The following is a 21,466-nucleotide window of genomic DNA, read 5'->3' as shown; positions in this document are numbered from 1 at the left end:
CCAGGCAATGGAATGTTGGCACAGGAGTTGCCCAGGAAACAGCTGCCCGGTGAGCGTTCCGGGTGCGATCGGCCCATCGTTAGGTACCTCTGTGATCCACCGATCTGCTCGTCTGCTGCCTCAACTCACGCAGCACCAACGTTTTTCCCTTTGGGCACGTGCGCCGCTGCAGCCTGCTAGGCGCCAGACTCCTGCCTCCCACCCCAGCGCGAGTCACAAGCCAGGAAAATGGGTGTTCGTCTGCCTGCATGGCATGCAGGGGCCCAATCCAGCAGGCAAGCTCAGAGGCCACCTACTGGATCGGGGCCCTCAGACAAGTTCACATGAAACAGCTGGGGGAGGGAGGAGGCACAGCTCCCTATAACTGTTAGTATGGGTGAGTCCCCTAGCCACCAGGCTATAGGAGACCCCCAGTTCAAGTCCCCCCTTCTCCTGAAGGGATTTGAATGGGCTCTGTCACCTTTCAAGTGAGTGTCCCATCCACTGGCCTCTGGACTATTCTGAATGGGGAAGCAGATATTTTAAAAAGTGCAAGTTCGGAGGAGAGGCATTAGGCAGCTGAAGTATTGACAGTGCATTTAAGTCACAGTGGCTATGGTATCATTGGAAATTGGGCCTGGCCATGAAGAAAGGCATATAAAGCAGGAGTGCTGCTGAGTGCCCCTAGAACAGAAGGGAGAGGGGGTGATAACAGAGCATCAGGGTCTCCTTTCAACATTGACCAGGGGGAAGTGAGAAACTTTCTTCCCTGCTGGACCCAGCTCCTCCTGCTCCCCTACCGGAGATGCAGCATGAAGTTCTTGCAGTTTAGGGAGGATTCTACCCCATCCCAACTGCACCTAGTGCCTTTCAGATCCCATCCTCCTCACGGGGGGGAGGGATAGCTCAGTGGTTTAAGCATTGGCCTGTTGTGAGTTCAATCCTTGAGGGGGCCACCTAGTGATGTGGAGCAAAATCAGTACTTGGTCTTGCTAGTGAAGGCAGGGGGCTGGACTCAATGACTTTTTAGGGTCCCTTGCAGTTCTATGAGATAGGTATATCTCCGTATATTTTATTATGAAGGGTGCAGTCTCCTTGCTGCTGACTAAGGGAAGGTCCAGGCAAAGGTTGCTGGGCGGGACACATTCCAGAACAGAGCCATTTAGGGAACAAAGGAAGTTTAATGAGGGAAAGAAGAGACCACTGGAGGTGAGGAGATACAGCAGTTTTACCGCAGCAGAATTAAACCATGCCAGGGCGCTACTGCCTGGCTTAGAGTCTGAAGTTTTCCAGGGGCAGAGTCCTGCTGGTACACTCCACACACACTGCAGCAGGGGGCTGGACAGCTTCAGCAGACCTGTCCTGGGAGGAAAGCAGAGCATTAAGGCAGAACTCGCTCTTCAGCAGGGCCATGGCACGCGAGGCAGCTCAGAAACAAGGCAGGCAAAGGATAATGATGCATCCAGGCCTCTAGCCGCACACCCCCCAAAATGGGAGAGCTAGAAAAGGAGCGTTGGATTGGGTGCCTGCCCAGACCAATGCAGGAGAGCCTCCTGTCATGCTGGGCTCTTTCCCCCACCCTCACCATTTAAACACCTCCTCTAGAACCTGCCCTGATTGAAGGGACAGATTTTCAGGAGGAGCTCAGTGCCCGACGCATGCACGCTTTGCTGAGTCCTTTTGGAAAGACAGCTGCTTATTTTGAGGAATAAATGGGAGCTTTGGAAAAGTCAGGCATGGCTCTTCTAACACTCCAATCAGCACCCAAAGGAAGCCAGCAGCTGGTAGGACAAAGTAGCTGGAGCATTCCAAAACGGCGAGCCATTCCAGTGGAGTGACTCGCTGTGGCCCGTTGTTTAGAGGGTACGAAGGGACACAACTAGGAGGTAAGGGGAAATGCAGAGCATTCTCCTGCCACAACGAGCTCTCTCCTAAGCCCAGTGCTGGATGCCCAGTCATTTGGGATCATTAAGAAGTGGACTGGACACACCATAAGAAGCTGTTGTAGGAATAATCCTGTATTGGCCCTTCCCCAATCTTAGATTTCCATGAATGACTGGAAAAAGAACAGGAGTACTTGTGGCACCTTAAAGACTAACAAATTTATTAGAGCATAAGCTTTCGTGGACTACAGCCCACTTCTTCGGATGCATATAGAATGGAACATATATTGAGGAGATTACACATACACATACAAAGAGCATGAACAGGTGGGAGTTGTCTTACCAAATCTGAGAGGCCAATTAAGTAAGAGAAAAAAAACCTTTTGAAGTGATAATCAAGCGAGCCCAGTACAGACAGGTTGATACTGTCTGTACTGGGCTTGCTTGATTATCACTTCAAAAGTTTTTTTTTCCTCTTACTTAATTGGCCTCTCAGAGTTGGTAAGACAACTCCCACCTGTTCATGCTCTTTGTATGTGTGTGTATATATATATATAATCCATCCTCAATATATGTTCCATTCTATATGCATCCGATGAAGTGGGCTGTAGTCCACGAAAGCTTATGCTCTAATAAATTTGTTAGTCTCTAAGGTGCCACAAGTACTCCTGTTCTTTTTGCGGATACAGACTAACACGGCTGCTACTCTGAAACCTGTCATGAATGACTGGCACATCCTGACCCATGGATCTATTGCTGCCATAGTAGAAAGGTGTTAAACACACTGGAGAGGGGCTTGACTGGACCATTACGCCTGGAGCAAACATTTCAGAGACCTAACAGCAAGCAACCAAACAGGAAAGAGACCAAAGAGGTTAGCCATCTAAACGCAACATATTGCCCAACATTAGAAGCTGTTGCTGGAGCAGAGGTCTGTCATTTTGATTATCTGTCCATGGAATCCAAGAGATTTACAGCTTCTCCTTAGTGTTGCATGAAAAAAGAAAAAAAAAAGTGTTGATCAGAGTGTCACAGATTGGAATGAGAACCAACAACAAGTTCTTGGAAAGAGGTTAAAACTACTTTGAAAAGCTGAGAGACTTAATGTTTTCCTCTTATTTACACCAAATACAAAACAAACCATATGTAAGTTGGCTAGAATTAAATTTAGTTACTGTATCTTCTTCCACAACAGCTGAAGAGAACGACTCCTCTGCTAGCCATCCTCCTCTGGCTTCATATTCTGCATCATCTTCCACTGGAAAGAAGGGCGAATTGCAAGGTTACAGGCAACAAAACCCTCCACCACCAATGTCTGTTGTTTCTTTGGCTTCTACCATGCACAGCACACTAAAGCACTTCAGGTCATTCACAAAAAGCAGATGAATGTAGAGGATCCCCCATTATGCACACAAGGAGACCTTAGGTTTGGTTGCAACAGTTGCAGATCAAGCAATACATGGTGTACCCCCCGTAGAGAACCACACTGAAAATTCTGTGCCAGGAAGCTGGACAGTGGAGGAAGAGGAAAAGGGAAAGCTACAGCCAAGGAAAGAGGATAGCAGTGGAAGAGTGGGGAGAGCTGCAGACTTTCATGGATCATTTCCCTTTCATGGTACCTCCAGAGCACTTCACAAAGATGAACAGATCAAGTCTCAACACCTCTGCTAGGCCATTCTTCTCTCTGCATCGCAGATTATGAAGCTCAGGGAGACACAGTGACTTGCCCAAGACCACAGACCAAGTCAGTGTCAGAGGTGAGACTAGATTCCAGGAGACCTGGCTCCCAGTGCTGTGATTTGACTCTCCAAACAAACACTCCCTCCATTTAAGCAGTGCTGTCGCTTCAGTTCATTACAGATACCAGAGGACCAGTTTTACTCACAGATTAGATGTTGTCCATTGAGATAAACTGGCCCAGTTCCAGACTTTAATTCAAAGGCAACAGGAGGGATAAATTCAAAGCCATCAAGACTGATCTGAAACAAAACAATTTTAAAAAAATCCAGAATCACTGAAATATTGAGAAGAAAGAAGCTGGCTAGAGAGCGACACTTGAAGCATACAGCCAGGGTTGCCCGGGGGGGGAGGGGGGCGGAGGCCAACTGGGGCAATTTGCCTCAGGCCCCACAGGGCCCCCCCATAAGAATATAGTATTCTATAGTATTGCAACTTTTTTTATGGAAGGGGCCCCCGAAATTGCTTTGCCCCAAGCCCCCTGAATCCTCTGGGTCGCCCTGCGTATAGCCTCCCTGTGAGTGGAAGCAAAGCCAGCTGGTGGGGGCATTCCAGAGCAGATGGACTTTGCATGGACCCCCCCCCCCCCCCGTCCTCACTACACATTCTTTAAGGAGCACCTGCAGATGCTTAAGCCAAGCTCTGCCCTCAGTTACACCCACAGCTGCACGGACATCAGTGGGGTTGCACAGGTGTAACCGAGGGCAAAGTTTGGAGGCAGACCCTCCGCTCCCTACTGACACACACAGTACGTTAGGTGCGGATGGCATACAGCTGAAACACTGATGCCACAGACAAGTCACTAAAAATGCACAGCACAAACACTACGCTTTCAGCACCCTGCAGATACTGGATCAGGCTCAGAGTTCATTTTCCTGGCTGAGTTAGTCAATGTGTTAATTTTTGTCTTCATAAGAAGACAGATAAGTTACACGTATTTGACTCGTCACGGGCAGATATGGAGAGCAGGGCAGGAAGACGTGCGATTGCAGGCCTGCTTTGTCTCTTGGCCGGGGGAGCTGCACTAGAAGGTGTTCTCTGAATTCCAGTGCATCTCGTTAGCATAAGGACTCCGGTCCATGGGTGGCAGCTTGTAGCAGGTGTGTATTCAGAGCAGTTCCTAAACAATCAAGTAATTTTTTGCACAGAGATGTTTTAATTCCAAAGACAATATTACCTTTCACTGAACTTTGTGCTTAGCTCCAAGCATCTGCTTGGTACCTTGGGTCTCGTTAGACAGCAAAATGTCTATAGCTCCTTACTCCCATCATGGGTTGGGAAAATCTCTAGCAATTTACAAATACAACCCAGCCAGCCAACTACAATACATCCGATTTCAGTGGCTGCCCAGAAAAGCAAAGCAGGACAAGGGAATGGGAGATAGTAACTGCTCTTCTTGGGACTTTTTTTGAACGTTAGCCCAGGCCTGTGTTATATCAGGACCAGCATTGCCTTTGTGTCCATGAGTAAAATGAAAACAGATGTTTCTAGTCCAGATCAGGCTGTGTCCTATTTACAGGGATGCAGTTTTTAATTTGAAGCTTTGATTTGTCTCTGGACTTCTCTCTTTCTACTCTCTGGGTGGTTTTAAATCCTGAGGCCAGAAGAGACTATTTGTGAGCCTCTGGTCTGACCTCCTGCATAACAGACCAAAGATGGTCTCTGCCATGCATGTTGGGCTGCACAATGGGAGAGGAACATTCACAAATTAACCTGCACAGCAACTTTGTGGGACAAGCAACTTCTTTGCTTTGCACAGGGGGAAAGCTTGCTCAGAGCCTGACTTTCAGAGGTGGCAGCTCCCATAGGATGCTCAGTCCCAAAGGTGGACTAAGTGACTTGACCATGGCTACAGAGAATCACCATTAGCGTGAGATGCACCTGGCTCCTAGCCACCATGCCCCACTGGCTCTCAGTCACTATAGCTGGGTTGTTAACATTTCGTCTGAGGTTGGATGGGCCATAACGTGTACAGTGGAATGCTATGCCGGGCAACAGAGAGAGAAACAACCCACTAGTTCATCCGAGAGGGCACATGCCCACACTAATTCCCCCAGATTAGTTGCTTGCCAGGCAGAGATCGTTCTGGGGTTGCCTTGTCAATCTCTTGGCTTCACACAGCAGGTTTCCCTGAGGAGTTACCATGGGTAGGACAGAGAGCCTCAGTGAAGCGATGGGCACTGCCCTGTTGTCACCGTAGGTGTTTTTTGAAGCTACTGCCACCACGTGCGGTTCGTCCTTGGCCTCTGCACTGAGACAGATCTACAGCAGCGGAACAAAACGGATCCTCATGAGCTGGGTTTGCTGCGGACTAATCCCCATGCAGAGAGCCACACCCAGGCAGCGTTTAAAGTTGTTATTTAAATGTTTGCTTGGGATTTGGGGGCTGATTAAAGATGCCAGAACAACAGTCCTGGGGGCTGACACCCTCTCTTCAGCCTGGGCAGTGGGAGCAAGTCTCCCCCAGGATTGTTCCCTCCCCAGGGTGCTTTCATCCTGACCTGAAGAGACCCAGGAAAGGAAAACATGGTCTGTGTTCAGAGCCTGGCACCTTTGCTGGGCTTGGGGTCAAGGCCATGAATGCTTGAGAGGTCAGCAGAGCTCCCCACCCAGCGCTGCTCCTTTCAGAGTGACCCTAAAGCCACGTCTACATGGAAGAGTGCCACCAGTTTAACCCAAGGTAGGAATTTCAACCAATGTTGTTAAACTGATGCAACCAAGCCCCGGGTGACCTCTCCAATCTCAGTATGAGAGTGACTTCTTAGTTTAGCTAAATTGGCTGGGAACCGGCTTAAATTAAACCAAAATAAGCCCCTCAATCTGAAATTGGAGCATCCACTCAGGGGTTTGCACCAGTTTAAGTAAGTTGATTTAACCAAACTGGTGCAAGTTGGTGTGCTGACAAGCCCTATCTGTCAGAGGGATCCCCGACAAGTTACGTTGCTTACCGTTTTCAGTAAGACCAGGTGTTCCAAGAAGTCGTCTTCTTCCATCACCACACACCTCCTGGTGCTGGTGTTCAGCTCGCAGCCTATGGGAAAAACACTGCTGGATTTGTGGGGGCATTGCTGCCCCAAACAAACCCTGCAAGATGCAAGAAGAAAAATTGCAGCTGCCAATGGAAATTCTAGAGCAAAGAAATCCCTCTAGTCCCAGAATGCACACATGCCACAGGTTGGAGACATACACAGGCATTTCCCATGGGCAGAAACTTTAAGGCCAGAAGGAACCATTGTGATCATCTAGCCTGACCTCCTGCAGAACACAGACCAGAGAAATCCTCCCAATAACCCCTGCCTCCAGCACAATGGTTTGGCTGGACTGGAGCCTCTCAGCAGATATTTTGTTGTGTGGCGTGAGGTTCGCCTCTAACTCTGCTCTGAAAGGTTATTGACTCCTTATGGGGCTGTACTCCCAATACCCCCAACTTGCAAAATAGAAGCTGAGGCATTGGAAATATTCAGTAGCTCTTTGTATTCCGCTCCCTAGCAGTTGCAATCCTAATGGATCTTCATACATGGAAACGCCAATCAAGAGCTTAATGAGGACACCATGTGTCCAGTGCTTTGGTTTTCTTCATTTCATTCAGCCCAAGCCAAAGAAAACAAGTAGGATTTAAGAAGCTGGAATGAAATTAGCAGCACTGATCCTGGGAAGCTAAGTGCTCCAGATGCCAGAAGCGCTGTACAGCAGTTAGAGGCAGGGCTAAAGCTGAATCCTCAGGAGGCCAGTACAGTTCAAGGAGCAGCTAAGCATGTACTTAGACAGAAAGTCAACAAGAGACACCAAGCCAATACTGCACACTGCTTGGAGACTTGAAGAAAGGAAATGCGGTGGGGGGACGACTTATATTGGTAGTATGACTGCATATGCACTGCTCACGCCTAATCACAGGGGCTGGCGCTCTCTTCTTCAGCACAGATGGGTAGTTTGCTCAAAGGCTAGCAGGGAAGGCATGTCCCACTCTGATCACAAAGCAGCATAGTAGGGCCCAGGACCCGCTTAGAAGAGGGAAATGCAGTCTATGCCATTATATGGAAATTATCCACTGCCCTTAGGGTGGGGAAAATTAACACCCATCCCTTTTATTACATCATCCCGTAGCAGTATTTCTGCAACCCCTTCACAAGGAACCCCACCTGCTGCCCATCAGCCCCTCTCCCCTTTTGCTGGGGGATACCAGCCACACAAACGGCTCGGCAAACCCCAGGGAACATGTTATCTTGCTCACCCCTCAGCAATGGTCTCCTTACCCCACAAGACAGCAATGGGTTTCTCTTCTTCAGAACACGGACTAGAGAGCAGGAGAGATGAACTCATTCTGCTCAAGAACTGACTCCACCTGGGCAACAAACAGATCCTAGAGGAATAAACATGGTAGAGGGAGCAAAATGCATCTTTTTGTTACCAAGCCAAGAGCAGGGAGGAAAGCAATAAGAAAAATAAGCAACTGAACCTCTTCAAGTTTACTGTATTGCACTGAAGTTACAGAGCCAGTGAGGAGTAGCACAGAGATTTTTTTTTTCATATTAGAATGTTTTTAAAGAGTAGTTTTCTTATGCTTCTGTAATAAAGATTCAGTTTGAGACACTCTTCTTGCCATTTTATATTTTTCTAATAATAAAATCCCCTCTTGCTCCCCACTCCAATCACCTTGGTCAGGATGAACAAATAGTTTGCTCTGCCTGGGCTAGTAAAGTTTTCATGATGATTTTACAAACCTGAATTAAGCAGGGAGATCTGAAAAGTAAGGACACTGAAGAGAACAACTCCTCCCTTCCACAGGCCAGACTGGTAATGGAGATCTTCAGGAGAACTAAAGGCAACAGATTTAACAGAACAAGTTGGGTTCACTCTCTTAACATGGACTCATTCGAACTGCCCAGCATTTCTGAAGCCTCTAGAATACTGCTCAGCACTTACACTGCACTTTACACCCTCCCAGCATGATGCTAGCCATAGCTAGTGAATCTAAGTTACTCTAACTGACCAGGGGGGAAGCCCAGTTCAGGTGCTGGGAGTTCAACTACCAAAGGAAGAGAAAATCTAGGACAAATTGAGAATATCAGACACATATGATCACATGGATTTCATCCCCTGACATTAAGTCAGAATTAAGATGGAAAGCATTCTCTAAACCCTGAGTTTGTAAAAGGCTTGCTCCATCAATATGCTCACAATCAAGATTAGCTCCCCTCCTAAACTGTAAGCTAAGGGCAGGAAAGAGCTGGGTTGTCCTGAGCCAATTACAAATGAAGGGTAGATGAGATGGGGAGCTATCCAAACAGAAGAGCAACAGGAAATGCAGATGAAAGCCACACCCTCTGTGAGTGCACCTGTCTGAGGGTGAAATTAATCATACATAGCTCACCAGCATTTCTTGCTCTAGTGCAGCAGGGAGGAGATTCTTACCATATCAGGGTGATGATTGATAACTAGCAAAAATTAATTAAAATCAGAGACTTTAGGGCAGTAGGGTGACCATATTTCCCAAAGGGAAAATGGAACACTGTGTGGGGCTTGCCCAAGCCCTCCCCCAAGAGCTCCCCACCCCCACGTGGGACTCCCCTGAGCCCAGCCTGCCCTCCTCCCCCACGAGGCTGGGGTCGCTGCTTGCCTGAATCTTGCCTGCCCCCTACCTCCCCCGCTGTTGCCACTCACCCACACACACACCACTTTTTGACAAAAGTGGGCATTTGTCCCGTTTGCTTTTGCCAATTGATCAATAAAATATGCCAAGAAAGAAACAATGACAATTAAAAAAAAAAAACCACCCTTCATTATCCACATAAGAATTCACAGATCAGTCCAGCTGGGTCTCTATTAAAACTCCCCTGTTGGGTGTGATGGCGTTCTTCCCTTGTGCCAGTAGGTGGTGCTGGGAATCTCTGCATTGCTTTCTTAAAAGGGGAGACATTGCTTTTTGAGCGGCCTACACTAACTATAGAGTCATAAAAATGAAGGGCTCAGACCTCAAGAGGTTACCTAGTCCATCCCCCTGCATGGAGCAGGACCAAGTAAACCTAGCCCATCCCTGACAGATGTCTGTCTCACCTGTTCTTAAAAACCTCCAACGAGGGGATTCCACAATCTCCCTCAGTAACTGATTCCAACACTTCATTATCTTTGGAGTTAGCAAGTTTTTCCTAAACTCTAACCTCAATCTCCTTGCTGCAGATTAAGCTGAGTGCTACTTGACCTACCGTTGGTGGACATGGAGACCAGGCAAAATACAGCCCTGCAGAAGCCACCAACAATGTCTTGAATGACAAACGTTGTCCAGCTAATGCCTTCTGAACACCTGCTAGAAGCAGCATGCTAAAGAACCTCCCTGCTGAACTGGCCCTTATCTAGCTCTCCCCTTTTTTATTAATTGCTATGAACATTTGTATGGCAAGAGGATTTTTACTGCTAACAAGCTCATTGTTTTTCAGGGCAGGCTCACCCCACAGTAACTCCAAACTCTCCATGCTTTGATTGTTGGAGGCTGCAGGATTTTTGGCAAGTTTCGTTTTTAAGGGTCTCCTTTCATCTTGGCCCCAGCAGTAGAAGAGAGCTTATCACCCCACTTCCATGCATATTGGCCAAGGTTTCTTCTGCCGATTCAACAGCTGCTCCTCAGGCTTTTCCCCCATCTGACGTCTCAAATAATCTTTTGTTTGTGGCATTGCTTCCAGTTGCTGTGGAAATCATTATAACTGCCTGTTCTCGCAAGGGTTTATTGTGCTTGGGCTGATCTGAGGTCCCAGGAGAAGGAAAACTCTGGCACAACTTTAACAAACTGCCTGGCCAGGCCTGACGTTCTGGGTTTGACATCAATCACACATGCTCTGTGTGGGTCTGCGCTACCAACCCTGGCTAACGAAGGCAAAGTAAGCATTAATCTGGGGTCTCAAGCACATGTTTAAGCACTTGTCAAAATCTTAAAGCCTGATGGGAAACAGTGGTCTCTGACCTGGAAGTACATCCATGCACACTGCTCTGTTGATTTCATGTGAGTCCAAGGATGATGCTCTCTAGTGCAAAGCATGGATCTCTCTAGACTGCTTTACTACAGAGCCTCCTGGAGTTGCAACCACTGCTCATGGAAATCTCTCTGGGCCAAAAGGGGCTGCCTGCCCTGAAGGGTGAATTCCATTGAATAACACTGAGTTCCTGGAAAAAGCACCTCCTTTACTGCAAAATGGGGAGCTGGTTTCAAAGGTATAAATGAGTTAGGTGCCCAATTCCCACTGAAAGCCGATGGGGGCTCATCTACACTTGAAATGCTACCGCAGCACTGCTGTCATGCTTCAGTGTAGACACTATCTACTGGAAGGGTTCTCCGTTTGGCGTAGGTACTCCACCTCCCCAAGAGGGGTAGCTAGGTTGACGGAAGAATTCTCACCTCAGAACGATGTAGTTATGCCACTGTAAATTCCCAGTGTAAACCAGCCCTGAGAGTTGGGTGTTGAACTGCCCTTTATGCCTTGGAAAATCTCCCTTTTCCAGGGCTGGCACTCGTGTCCTCTTGCACTGGACTGCTATACTCATCACCTCTGTGCTTACCTATTGACTCCCATATCTGATATTAGTGAAGCCACTTTAGGAGACAGAAATAGGGCTACTTCAGTGGAATCTGACCATTGGATCTACGTTGTTCCCAAAACGTAGACTGCTCCAAAGCCAGCTCTGAGAAGAACCGCAGACGGTTCTTCCTGTATAAAAGAAACACCTCAATACTCACATGTTTTTAGGTATATATATTTATTTACAAGTGACTGTTGGGAATTTTTGAAGGCTTATTTCACATGAGGGGAAAATGACAATCACCATCATATTTACAACCAAAAACTTCCCAGAGAAAGATATAACAAACTAGCAGGGTATATGCACACCACCATAAATACAAGGGCATATTTGTACATAATACTATTTACATTGGATAATGTGTACAATGTCTATGTAGCTCTCATGCAGGATGGAGTCCAAGGGTTTGATTCTCATTTAGACTAAGACCACTTTTCACCACTCCGGGAGTGTAAAGGAACCTTCAAGTGAGAGTAAATTAGCCACTCTCAGGCGCCTTTCCATGATTCCAGCGTTGTACCATGGCCGAAGTAAGACTCAGGCCCCAAATGCATACCCTGCTACTGCTTCAGAGAGCTACAGACCTTCCAGCACTGTGATTCTGGCATGTACAGTAGAACCTCAGAGTTACGAACACCTCAGGAATGGAGGTTGTTCGTAAGTCTGAAATGTTTGTAATTCTGAACAAAACATTGGGGTTGTTCTTTCAAAAATTTGCAACTGAACATTGACTTCATACAGCTTTGAAACTTTACTATGCAGAAGAAAAATGCTGCTTTCCCTTTATTTTTTTAGTAGTTTACGTTTAACACGGCACTGTACTGTATTTGCTTATTTTATCTCTGCTGCTCCCTGATTGTGTACTTCCAGTTCCAAATGAGGTGTGTGGTTGACAAGTCAGTTTGCAACTCTGAGGTTCTACTGGATTCACATTCAGGTGTATGGTCAGTATCTGTCCGGCTATTCACGGAGACCTGCAATCACCGTTCGGGGATTGGGCCTGAAGACAGAGCTAGGATTCAGCTTCTCTGCCTTAGGGCCTGCACCTGTGGCCTCCATGGAAGCTGGAATAGGCCCTGGTGCCCTGATTTTCAGAACTGCTGAGTATCTGCAGCTCCCACTCAACTGGCTGGGAGTTGCGGGCACGCAGAGCATCTAAAGAAAGGCCCTTCGGCCCAGCTCCACAGAGGTATTTAGGCTCCTAACTCCCATTGGTTTCAGTAGAAGTTAGGTGACTAAATCCCTTTGGGGATCTGAGCCTTAGAGGTTGCAAGACCCATCTCAGAAACCAAGAGTAATATGTGGAGCCCTATTGGCCCAATCCTACAAGGTGCTCTCTCCCAGGTGCTCCTGCCTTGCAGGGTCCAGCCCCAGGTGCACAGAACATAATGTAGTTACCACTTTATTGTGGGGTTGTTTCAGGGGCCTAGAGATTAGCTGGACTGTTGTTTCCTGTCCAAGTTTATATCTCCCTTGCTGAGTGTATACTAGCAAGAATAATACCTTTCATCCTGGAGAATCCTAAAACATTTTGTTAACCATATACACATAGCACAGCTAAAGTGCAGCTGCCTCTGGAGTGGAGGGCTACAGCCAACAGGTACATATCACACTGCACAGATGGAGGAGGTGGAGGAGTCTGGCCAACCTCTGACTCTCACAAAAAGTGCCAAGGGAAGTTTTATGCCCAGGCAGAGCAAAGAGAATCTTGTCTTGTAAGGGTTCATCTAAAAAAACCTCCATGGAATTCTATGTATCCCCTTTGGCAGGCGTAGGGCTAGACCTCCCTTGCAAGATTCACACATGATGTTCTAGGAAGTTCGGGCATTTCGAACCTGATGCTAACACCATGCTGCTCTCCCCTCCAGCACTGGTTGTAGCAAAGTGTTGATGTTTTTTAACCATCTACAGCCGATCCGATTTACTAATCAGTTTCCTCTGTGACATAAGAATATTGTTTAAAATATTTGAATTAGCATTTTTGTCCACATCCTTCCTGTGCTCAGAGCATCCCCACCTATTCAGAACTCATTTTCTCCTGACGCTAAGGGACAGATCCTATATTTAGGTGCCCAACTCCCATTGAAATTAATGGGAGTTAGGCACCTAAGTACCTTTGAGGAGCTGGGGGTAAATTTTTAATGACTTCCCATGTCCCCTCCTCTAGTTTTCTCTTGTTTGCATTACTATTTGCTAAATGTATTACTGCAGGCTCACTCTGCAGTGTAGACAGACCTTTAAAGGCCTGAATGCTAAAATTAAAAACTCCTGGTTGGCCCGTGCTGGCTGACTCAGGTTAAGGCGCTATTTAATTGCGGTGTAGACGTTCGGGCTCTGGCTGCAGCCTTAGCTCGGGGACCCTCCCACCTTGCAGGGTCCTAGAGCCCGGGCTCCAGTCTGCGCCTGCACTTCTACACCCTGAGCCCCAACCGCATGAGTCAGGTCAGCTGGCCTGGGCCAGCAGCAGGTTTGTAATTGCAGTGTAGACACACCTTGTGTTTTTCCCCAGGCCCAGCTCTGACTTTGCCCAAACTAGCAGCGATTCGGAGATTGAAATTGGACAGAAGATTGTGGAAAGGTCTCTTGTTTGTGAGAGGCCTTTTCTTCCCCTCCACCTGGGCCCCTGCAGTGGGCTCAGCCATGTTCTGTGCACGCATCTTCAGCAACATTTGCATCAGAAAAGGAAAATAAAAGTTCCATCAACGGTTCAGTCACATTTGATGCACCAAGTTAATGCTTCTAGGCAATAAATGTTCACACAGTCCATTACCTCAGCATCGTGGGCCCGATTCTGCCCAACCTCACACCTTGTGTAGTCATTTACCCCTGTGTAGTCTTCTTTAGTAGCATTTTACATCCACTGTGCAGAGTTGTAAATGACAGCACAAAGCACAGGGAGAATCAGGCCCAGTGTATCAAAACCCCAGCACTTTCAGTGCCACATCTGATGTGAATCCATGTCTGGCGACCAAAGTCAAACTCCAGCTGCATTCTGAAGTACTGCTTCTGAGGTAGTAATTTCTCTTGCAATCTATACAGGAAACATCTTCATGTCTTCTTCCCTTGGAGCATCTTTGGAGATTACACACACTGTTCACATTTAGGTCGGTCAGTTCTTCATCTAACTAGTGTCCTGAGCAGTACTGGAATTCAGCTGCCTAGCCCTGGAGAGGGAGGTCTCTTATATTGAGTCCAACTTCACATCACAAGAGGTGCTGAGGCTGTTTCTAGACCTGACTCTAGCCAGCCATCACAAGAGATATTGAAGTCATAGTAAGCTATCTAGGCTTCGCCCTCTGGGACCCTGGTATAATTCCAACACTTGTCAAGGGCTCTTATTGAAAACAACTAATGACAGCAAAAGGCCACCTCTTTCCTACACTTTTGCCATGCATACAGGAAAAATTGTTTTAAGAGATGCCTCCCCCGTGTAACACTTTTCTTTAAGGCACAGTTTCCTCTACACTATGTCCAAGCCTGGTGAAACAGGCAGGAAATTAAGGTATGTGCGTTCAAAATACCTGAGTCAACATCAAAAGTAAAAAGACTATGGATCTACATGTCTAATTCCTTTTTTTCAGGTGGATAGTAGCTGACACACAAGCCAAGATCAACAGCCCAGTAGAGGGCTTTGACACATTCCTGGAAGAAAGGAAGAGAAAGAATTGACTGTAGTTTGAAAAGAAAATAGTGAATGAATTCTGAACAAAAATCATCTATAATCAAAACCACTCTCAAGATGTCAGCATCCTAGTCCTTGACGTAACAAAGCTTTTAAACACATGCTTAACTTTAAGCCCATGCTTAAGTCCCATTGAAATTCAAATAAATGCATCATGTGGAAACAAAAGCATATACAATATAGTAACTCAAGCATGTTAGTAATATATAGAGTAACATAGCAATCACTGGGACTGCTCACGCACTTAAAGTTAAGCATGTTCTTAAGTGCTTTGTTGGATCAGGATCCATACCTTACACAGGAGCATGAAGAACTTTATTACACAATAGGGACTGTCACTTCCAATGAGCCTAGGTGGTTTGTAGCTGCTGCTAAAATAGGATGGGCAAATCTCAAATGGCTTGGCACCTTGGTTTCTGCACTTCTATTCTGGAAATCTCATGAGAGCAGGTTTTTCCCGAAAGCTTCCTGGTACTTCCCAACTTCAGATGGGCCAAGATACCTTTCTATATTCTGGTGACATTTCACTATCTCTGCTCTCAGCCCAGACACACGCCAGGAGACACAGGGGGCAGCACAAACAAATCAACCAAAAAAGTGAAGAGAATTTCTTCAAGTCTCAGAACAGTTTCTTCTCCAGGTCACTTTTGGGGCAAAGGTTTGGGGTGGTTTGCCTGAGAGCTAAGGGACTCAATAATGATCAAATAAGAAGCCCTCTGTACCTTCAACTATTAGTGTAACATTTGGACTGAACGATCTTCAAGGTTCTGAAATGTTTGGATCTGATGGTTTTTTCCTAGTTTCCAGCCGGGAATACAAGCAGAGGTCCCAGCACTCTCCTGGGGAAGTCTGTTCTGAAGCCCCATTTTACACACTCAGGCAGTTCGGAGAAAGAAGCATGGGAATTTTTTGACATTATCCAAACCCAAACTGTGAACTCCAGACATTCCCCAGTTACCGGTGCTCGTTTTATCCAAACTGACTTACAGAAATAAACACTTCTACAGTGCCTCCCATCCCAAAGGGTGCCAAAGAATTTTGGCCCAGAGCCTCAAAGGTATTAAGGCTCTTAACTTCCACAGATTTCAGTGAAGTTAGGCAGCTAAATAACTTTGAGGATCTAGGCCTTTGCCCATCCCTTCTTATTTTCTCTATTATCTGTATGTACTAAGCATTATTAGATAATAGTGTGATAATTCCACATGAAAGTGTAAAGCAGTGACCATGGATTAGAATGATATCTCACTAGGATAAACAACTTCAAAAGGAAATTCAGGGCTGTGGCTTCCTCATCTAAATCATGTTTAAAGATGTAAAATTCCATTCACACAGCTTAAATTGGTGATCGGATTTTCAGACCAGCTCAGCACATTGGGTGTATGTTTGGTACTGAGCTCTATTGAAAACCTGATGCTGAGTGCAGGTGCTGAGCACCTGGAAATCTAGTTCTGAGCCCTTCTGAAAATTTGACGCTGCTAGTTGCTGGAATATCACAACATTTTCCAGGTGATTAAAAATCTATACTTACATTCTTCTCTTTTTCCTTCCCTTTCAAGCACATTCAAGGACCTGCTTTTGCTTCATTGCAGGTAAATCTTAAAAAAAAAAAGACAATAAATTAATAATCAGATCTTTTAGAGGTAATTTCTATCATTTACTTGCACGTGTTTATAATGGCCACATCAAGGGAATAGCCAGACAAACAAGTATGGTGCGTGGTGTCATTTGCTTAAAGATGCAAAAGAGCCTAGGTGGAATCCTAAAGTCAGTGGAAGTTTTGCCACTGATTTTAGTGGGACCAAGATTTCACCCCTGTCTTGAAGACCCTGAGAAATTGTATCTGGTGTGATGTGTTCTTCAGAGTAACTCTGCTTCATTTGGGCACATTTATGCTCCAAAACAGACACACCATTTCTTCAAACTAACAAGCACTCAGCTTTCTTTTACCTATTAAATCTATCACAGCTACAGTCTCTCTGCTTTACTCACTTGCGCCATGCATGAAACTGACTGCTTCCATGAGAAATTAATCGGGGAGTATGTAATGGATTAATCCCTCCTTAAAACCCACTTCTGTGAGGATTCTGCATTATGGCTTCACTCATCTCTTCACTCACAGTGCCTCTATGCCTTCATGCCCTTGAAATGATGCCCCTTGTATTTCAGTTGTCTGATTCACACTGCAAAGTCTTCCAGCAGGTGCCTTGTATTTCTCGGCTCTTTCCCAAAGCACTGCGTTCCCTAGTGGTGCACTGCCAATGCAAGACGGAGTCCCGAAGCGCCCAATCAGTCCATACACAGGGAGATCTCCCATTACAGCCCACTGCAGTTCTGCTTTGCTAAGGACTAAATAGAGTAATCAACATTTCCTGAATTTCGAATCAGGCAAAACATGCCATTGAAAGTTCTGTTGTTGATCAACAACCCTCCTACCACCTATATTTTTTTTTCACTTAAAAAAATAATTGACAAGTGTCGTGTGCGTGTGTGGGGAGCAGGTTGGCTGTCTATAAAGTTGCTTGAAAACATTTGACAATTGAAACATTTTGATGAAATTTCAAAATGTTGCAAACCCAGTAAAAGTTTTCCAGAAAATCCCATGGAAACATTTTAAACCAGTTCTAGGACTCAGTCCGGACTTCATGGTTTGTCCTGGAAATAAATAGTATTATTAATAAATAATAAAAGTAATTATGAATTGTCAACAATCCCTATGATCTTATGCTTTCAAAGCACCTGTGGTTTTTTAGGTCACTGATCAGAAATGGATAGCTAGCCTGTGAATGGCAGTGCACACCCAGAGAACAGGGTGCTTTGGAAAACACGTGAAAAACACAACCCTCACACCAGAGTGAAACTAAAAGCTTATTCCAGCAATAGCTCCAGAACTGAGCAAAGATACAATCGAAGTTCCTGTTCTCTGCAAGAAGTTACTGGATGTTATTTATGTATAAAAGCGACCAAACTCCAATTTCTTCTGTTCTTCCTGAAGGAAAATCCCGATTTTTGTGTGTTTACACAGCTAATTTCACTTTTAGTAAAGCTTGTTGGAGAAACACAGAAAAATGTGATTTTTTTTTGTTATCACTGACATTTTATTTACCTGATAAATCTCCCAAAAGCTCTAATTTTAAGATAAGACGGGGGCATTCAAAATCTTGAAACAATTAGGCTACATTAGATTAGATTAGACTGAAAAACAATGTCTAAGCAAATCAAACTGGAAGCAGGGAAATATAGATCAAATGCAGGGATTTTAAAGACAGGTACTTTAGAAAAGCCCGCTAAGTACCATTTGCCTTTGAAACCTTTACAAATCGGGCCTTCATTCCCTTCCAGATATTAGCTAATGTCAGGGATTTCCCATACCAAATTAAATTTGGAAGTGACTAACTGGACTTAGATGTGGTTTTCCCAAGGTGTCTCTTTCCAAAGAACAAGGTCACTATAACAGCACCAGTTGCTGGCCCAGGCATCTCTGCCAGCTCATCTGTTGCTGGCAGAAAACACCCTTTTCCACTGATGGCTAAACAATCTCCTGGACAGCCTGCAGTTTGCATTGTCTGAGCAGACACTTGGATTAGCTGGGGAAAGGCATCCCCAGTGTGAAATGGAAATCTCAGCCTGCTTTAACACAGCCAGTGACACTGCGCTGGTCTGGAAGGGTGGCAGAGCCTCTACAACCATGGCTTTGCAGCCAGAGTGACTGCTTACACCAGGGGTCAGACAACAGGCCAAATCTGGACCCATCAAAGGCTTTTGAACAGACCCCGAAATCTTTTTATTTACTCATTATCATTGCAGGGTTTTTTTATTTTCTCTGGAGTCTAGATCTTGACTATACCTTGTCCAAGAAATGTGGACCTTGACAAAAAATAACGGACTAGCCCTGGCTTAAACTCTTCCAGAAGTGGAGCCAGTTCTGTCTGAACCCCCACCCCCCAACACACACACTGCCCTGCTCCAAGCATCAGCTCCCAGTACTTTGCACTGACCTCTTGCGAACCCAGGGGCTCGCCCCGGCCCAGCTCTAACCTCCCCCCCTTTGCAGGCTCTGATACCTACTCTTCCAGCTGCAGACACAGCGTGGTCTGGGTGCCCTGCAGCTGGGCCTCCCTAAGGGGGCGCTGGGCATTGCCATGCCCATTGCTTTGGCGGTAGGAGAGATTGGTCTCCTCAGTCCTGCTACTGGAGCGGCTGCTGCTGCTGCTGGTTCCCCCATCCTCCTCCTCCGCCTGCCCGGGCTGCTGCCCCTGTGCCACGGGCTTGCTGTCCGCCGGGGAGGCCTCCTGGGAAGCGAAGGCGCAGGGGCACCGGCGGAGGTCCCTGGAGACGGCGTGCAGCCGGCGGTCCGCGCTCCGCGGGCAGCAGAGCAGCTTCTTGAAGGCGCTCCTGAAATCGGGGCTGCGGCAGTAGATGATGGGGTTGAAGGCGGAGTTGACGTAGCCCAGCCAGTTGAGGAAGAGGAAGACCTGGCCGGGGATGAGGGACCTGTAGAAGACCTTGACGATGTTGGCCACGAAGAAGGGCAGCCAGCAGAGGGTGAAGGTGCCCATGATGATGCCCAGGGTCTTGAGCGCCTTGTGCTCCCTCATGGCCATAAGGCGGGATGGTCTCCTCCGGCGGGGGCCCTTGGCGCCGGGGCTGGGGGGGCCCTGGAGGAAGCGGACCTTGTCCCGCTCGATGAGGCAGATCTGCCGGCTGGCCACGGCGAAGACCCGCGCGTAGACAAAGAGCATGACCAGCAGCGGCACGTAGAAGGAGATGATGGAGGAGAGGATGGCGTAGGGCATGTTGGTGACGAAGTCGCAGCACCTCGGGTTCTGGTAGCAGCGCAACGCGTCCTCGTCCGCCCCGTCCCGCCACCAGTGGTTCATGATGGGCAGGAAGGAGACGAAGGCGGAGATGGCCCAGACCAGGCACACCACGGCCCGGGCCCGGCCCTTGGTCACCAGCGCCTCGTACTGCAGTGGCGAGGTGATGGCCAGGTACCGGTCCACGGCAATGGCGCACAGGGTCTCGATGCTGGCCGTGACGCACAGCACGTCCAGCGAGGTCCACAGCTCGCACACCGTGGTGCTGTAGGGCCAGTGGCCGCTTAGCACGATGGTGGCCCCCGGCGGCACCACCAGCAAGCCCATAATCAGGTCGGCGCAGGCCAGCGAGGTGACGAACACGTTGGTCATGGTCTGCAGGCGCGGCGTCTTGGCGATGGCCAGGATCACCAGCAGGTTGCCGGCTGCGATCACCAGCACCGTGAGACCCAGGGCGGCCCCGATGGCCCACTGCTTGCTCAGGCTGCCGGCTCCCGTGCAGTTGGTGGCTGCGTCCCCCCTGGAGGTGGCGTTGCTATCGGGCCAAGGAGCCATCTCAGCTGGGCAGCTCCGTGCGCCCGTCTCCGCGCCTCTCTCGCTCCGCGGGGCGCCAGCTTTTAAGGGCAAACTCCCTGCAGCGCTCGGAGTTTCGGCTCCATACAGGGTGTGTGAGAGGCTTCTTGAGCCTGTGCCATCTCCCCGGGAGCTCTGAAAAGGCTGCAGCAGGGGATGGGCTTCCCCCACCCCTACACACACCCCGGTGGCACTGCTCAGAGGAGGAGCCCTTAAAGGGACAGGACGCAGCTGGGCTGCCCCACTCGTAGGATCGTTGAAAAAAAGAAAAGCAGCCGGGAACACGTCCTCTCTTTCCGGGTCTGTTCCCTTCCCTCCTTTCTCTGCCGCCCCCGCGGGGATTTTAAATATTGGAGTCCAACATTTGCCCCTTCCTTCCCCTGCACCTTCTCTTGGGGCTCAGAATGTAACTCTCCTGCTCCTGCGCCCCTTCCTCGCTCCACAACCCCGTGCCTTTCCTCTGCTGCCCCGCTGTTTGCCCACTGCAGAGAGGACACTTTCAGGCAGCAGAAGAACCCGTGTGCCAGCACAAGAGCAGGCTCTCTCCTCGGGCACTTTGCGCCTGGCAGGTCTGCTCAGCACCACCACAGTCGCAAAACAAGCAAACTCCCTCTCCCTGGTGGGTTACCCCTGCAGCTAAAGCCCATCACATAAACTACAGCCGTCTGCCGGCCTGTATAACACACAGATACACTCCCCCTCCCCCACTAACGCTCCCGCCTTGTCAACCCAAATCGCACATCTAGAGAAGAGGGAACAACCCAAGGATGCCAGGCACAGACACTGGGACGGAGGTGACACGAATCCCCTCTAGTCCGCGGAAAGCATCAATTTCCTCCTGCGCTCCATCGAACGCAAATCGGCTGAGCGCAAACCCACGCCAAGGCGAAAAGGTGGGAGTCAGGGACAGCAGAATGCTCCCCAGAGAGCGACACTTCTCACTGCATAGGAAGAAAGCTCGTCTGTCTTTCTCCCGTCTCCCCGGCGCTCACATGCAGCTAGGGAGCGGTTTTCACACACAGCCTTGTGGGCACCGAGAGGGCATTGCGCCTCATCTCTCGTCCCACTGTCCATGGCGTTTGGACACGTACACGGCCTCCTTTATGCACTGCCAGCTCCACTGACAGACAAACGGGCCCATGAACCTCTTTTCTCTGCCTCTGCCGACTTGGCCGGGCGCTAGAGCTTCGCGGGGAAGGTCTGAGAAGGAGAATAACAGCAGAGTTCAG

The 21,466-nt window shown here is 48.0% G+C and overlaps 2 protein-coding genes across 2 annotated transcripts; both read right to left on the bottom strand.

Annotated features, from left to right (window-relative positions):
• Window positions 1–1,188: 1,188 nt before the first annotated feature.
• Window positions 1,189–8,824, bottom strand: LOC128830825 (nucleoplasmin-like). Its single transcript, XM_054016616.1, has 8 exons — window positions 8,778–8,824; window positions 8,321–8,415; window positions 7,853–7,959; window positions 6,548–6,630; window positions 5,742–5,861; window positions 3,748–3,841; window positions 3,038–3,120; window positions 1,189–1,341 (listed from the first exon to the last, which is right to left on the bottom strand). The coding sequence occupies exons 3-8, from the start codon at window positions 7,917–7,919 to the stop codon at window positions 1,252–1,254; spliced, it is 537 nt and encodes a 178-aa protein (XP_053872591.1). The 5' UTR covers window positions 7,920–7,959; window positions 8,321–8,415; window positions 8,778–8,824; the 3' UTR covers window positions 1,189–1,251.
• Window positions 8,825–11,334: 2,510 nt separating this feature from the next.
• Window positions 11,335–20,362, bottom strand: ADRB3 (adrenoceptor beta 3). Its single transcript, XM_054016615.1, has 3 exons — window positions 18,916–20,362; window positions 16,379–16,445; window positions 11,335–14,810 (listed from the first exon to the last, which is right to left on the bottom strand). Exons 1-2 carry the CDS (start codon window positions 20,217–20,219, stop codon window positions 16,412–16,414), a joined length of 1,338 nt encoding a protein of 445 aa, XP_053872590.1. The 5' UTR covers window positions 20,220–20,362; the 3' UTR covers window positions 11,335–14,810; window positions 16,379–16,411.
• Between the last annotated feature and the right edge of the window lie 1,104 nt (window positions 20,363–21,466).

The sequence above is a fragment of the Malaclemys terrapin genome, chromosome 2 (genome assembly GCF_027887155.1).
Source record: "Malaclemys terrapin pileata isolate rMalTer1 chromosome 2, rMalTer1.hap1, whole genome shotgun sequence".
NCBI lineage: Eukaryota > Metazoa > Chordata > Testudines > Emydidae > Malaclemys > Malaclemys terrapin.
Note: the sequence above shows the minus strand (reverse complement) of the source record. Positions and strands in the feature narration are given on the sequence as shown.

What these genes read in the sequence shown, in the direction of transcription:
- ADRB3 (XM_054016615.1), bottom strand. Translation starts at nt 20,219, where the DNA reads ATGGCTCCTTGGCCCGATAGCAACGCCACCTCCAGGGGGGACGCAGCC. An exon ending in CTGTGTCTGCAGCTGGAAGA is followed by an intron (nt 16,446 to 18,915) that starts GTAGGTATCAGA and finishes TTTTTTTTTAAG; the next exon opens with ATTTACCTGCAATGAAGCAA.
- LOC128830825 (XM_054016616.1), bottom strand. Translation starts at nt 7,919, where the DNA reads ATGAGTTCATCTCTCCTGCTCTCTAGTCCGTGTTCTGAAGAAGAGAAA. An exon ending in ACCTGGTCTTACTGAAAACG is followed by an intron (nt 5,862 to 6,547) that starts GTAAGCAACGTA and finishes CCGCTGCTGTAG; the next exon opens with ATCTGTCTCAGTGCAGAGGC. An exon ending in CTGTTGTGGAAGAAGATACA is followed by an intron (nt 1,342 to 3,037) that starts GTAACTAAATTT and finishes CTTTCCTCCCAG; the next exon opens with GACAGGTCTGCTGAAGCTGT.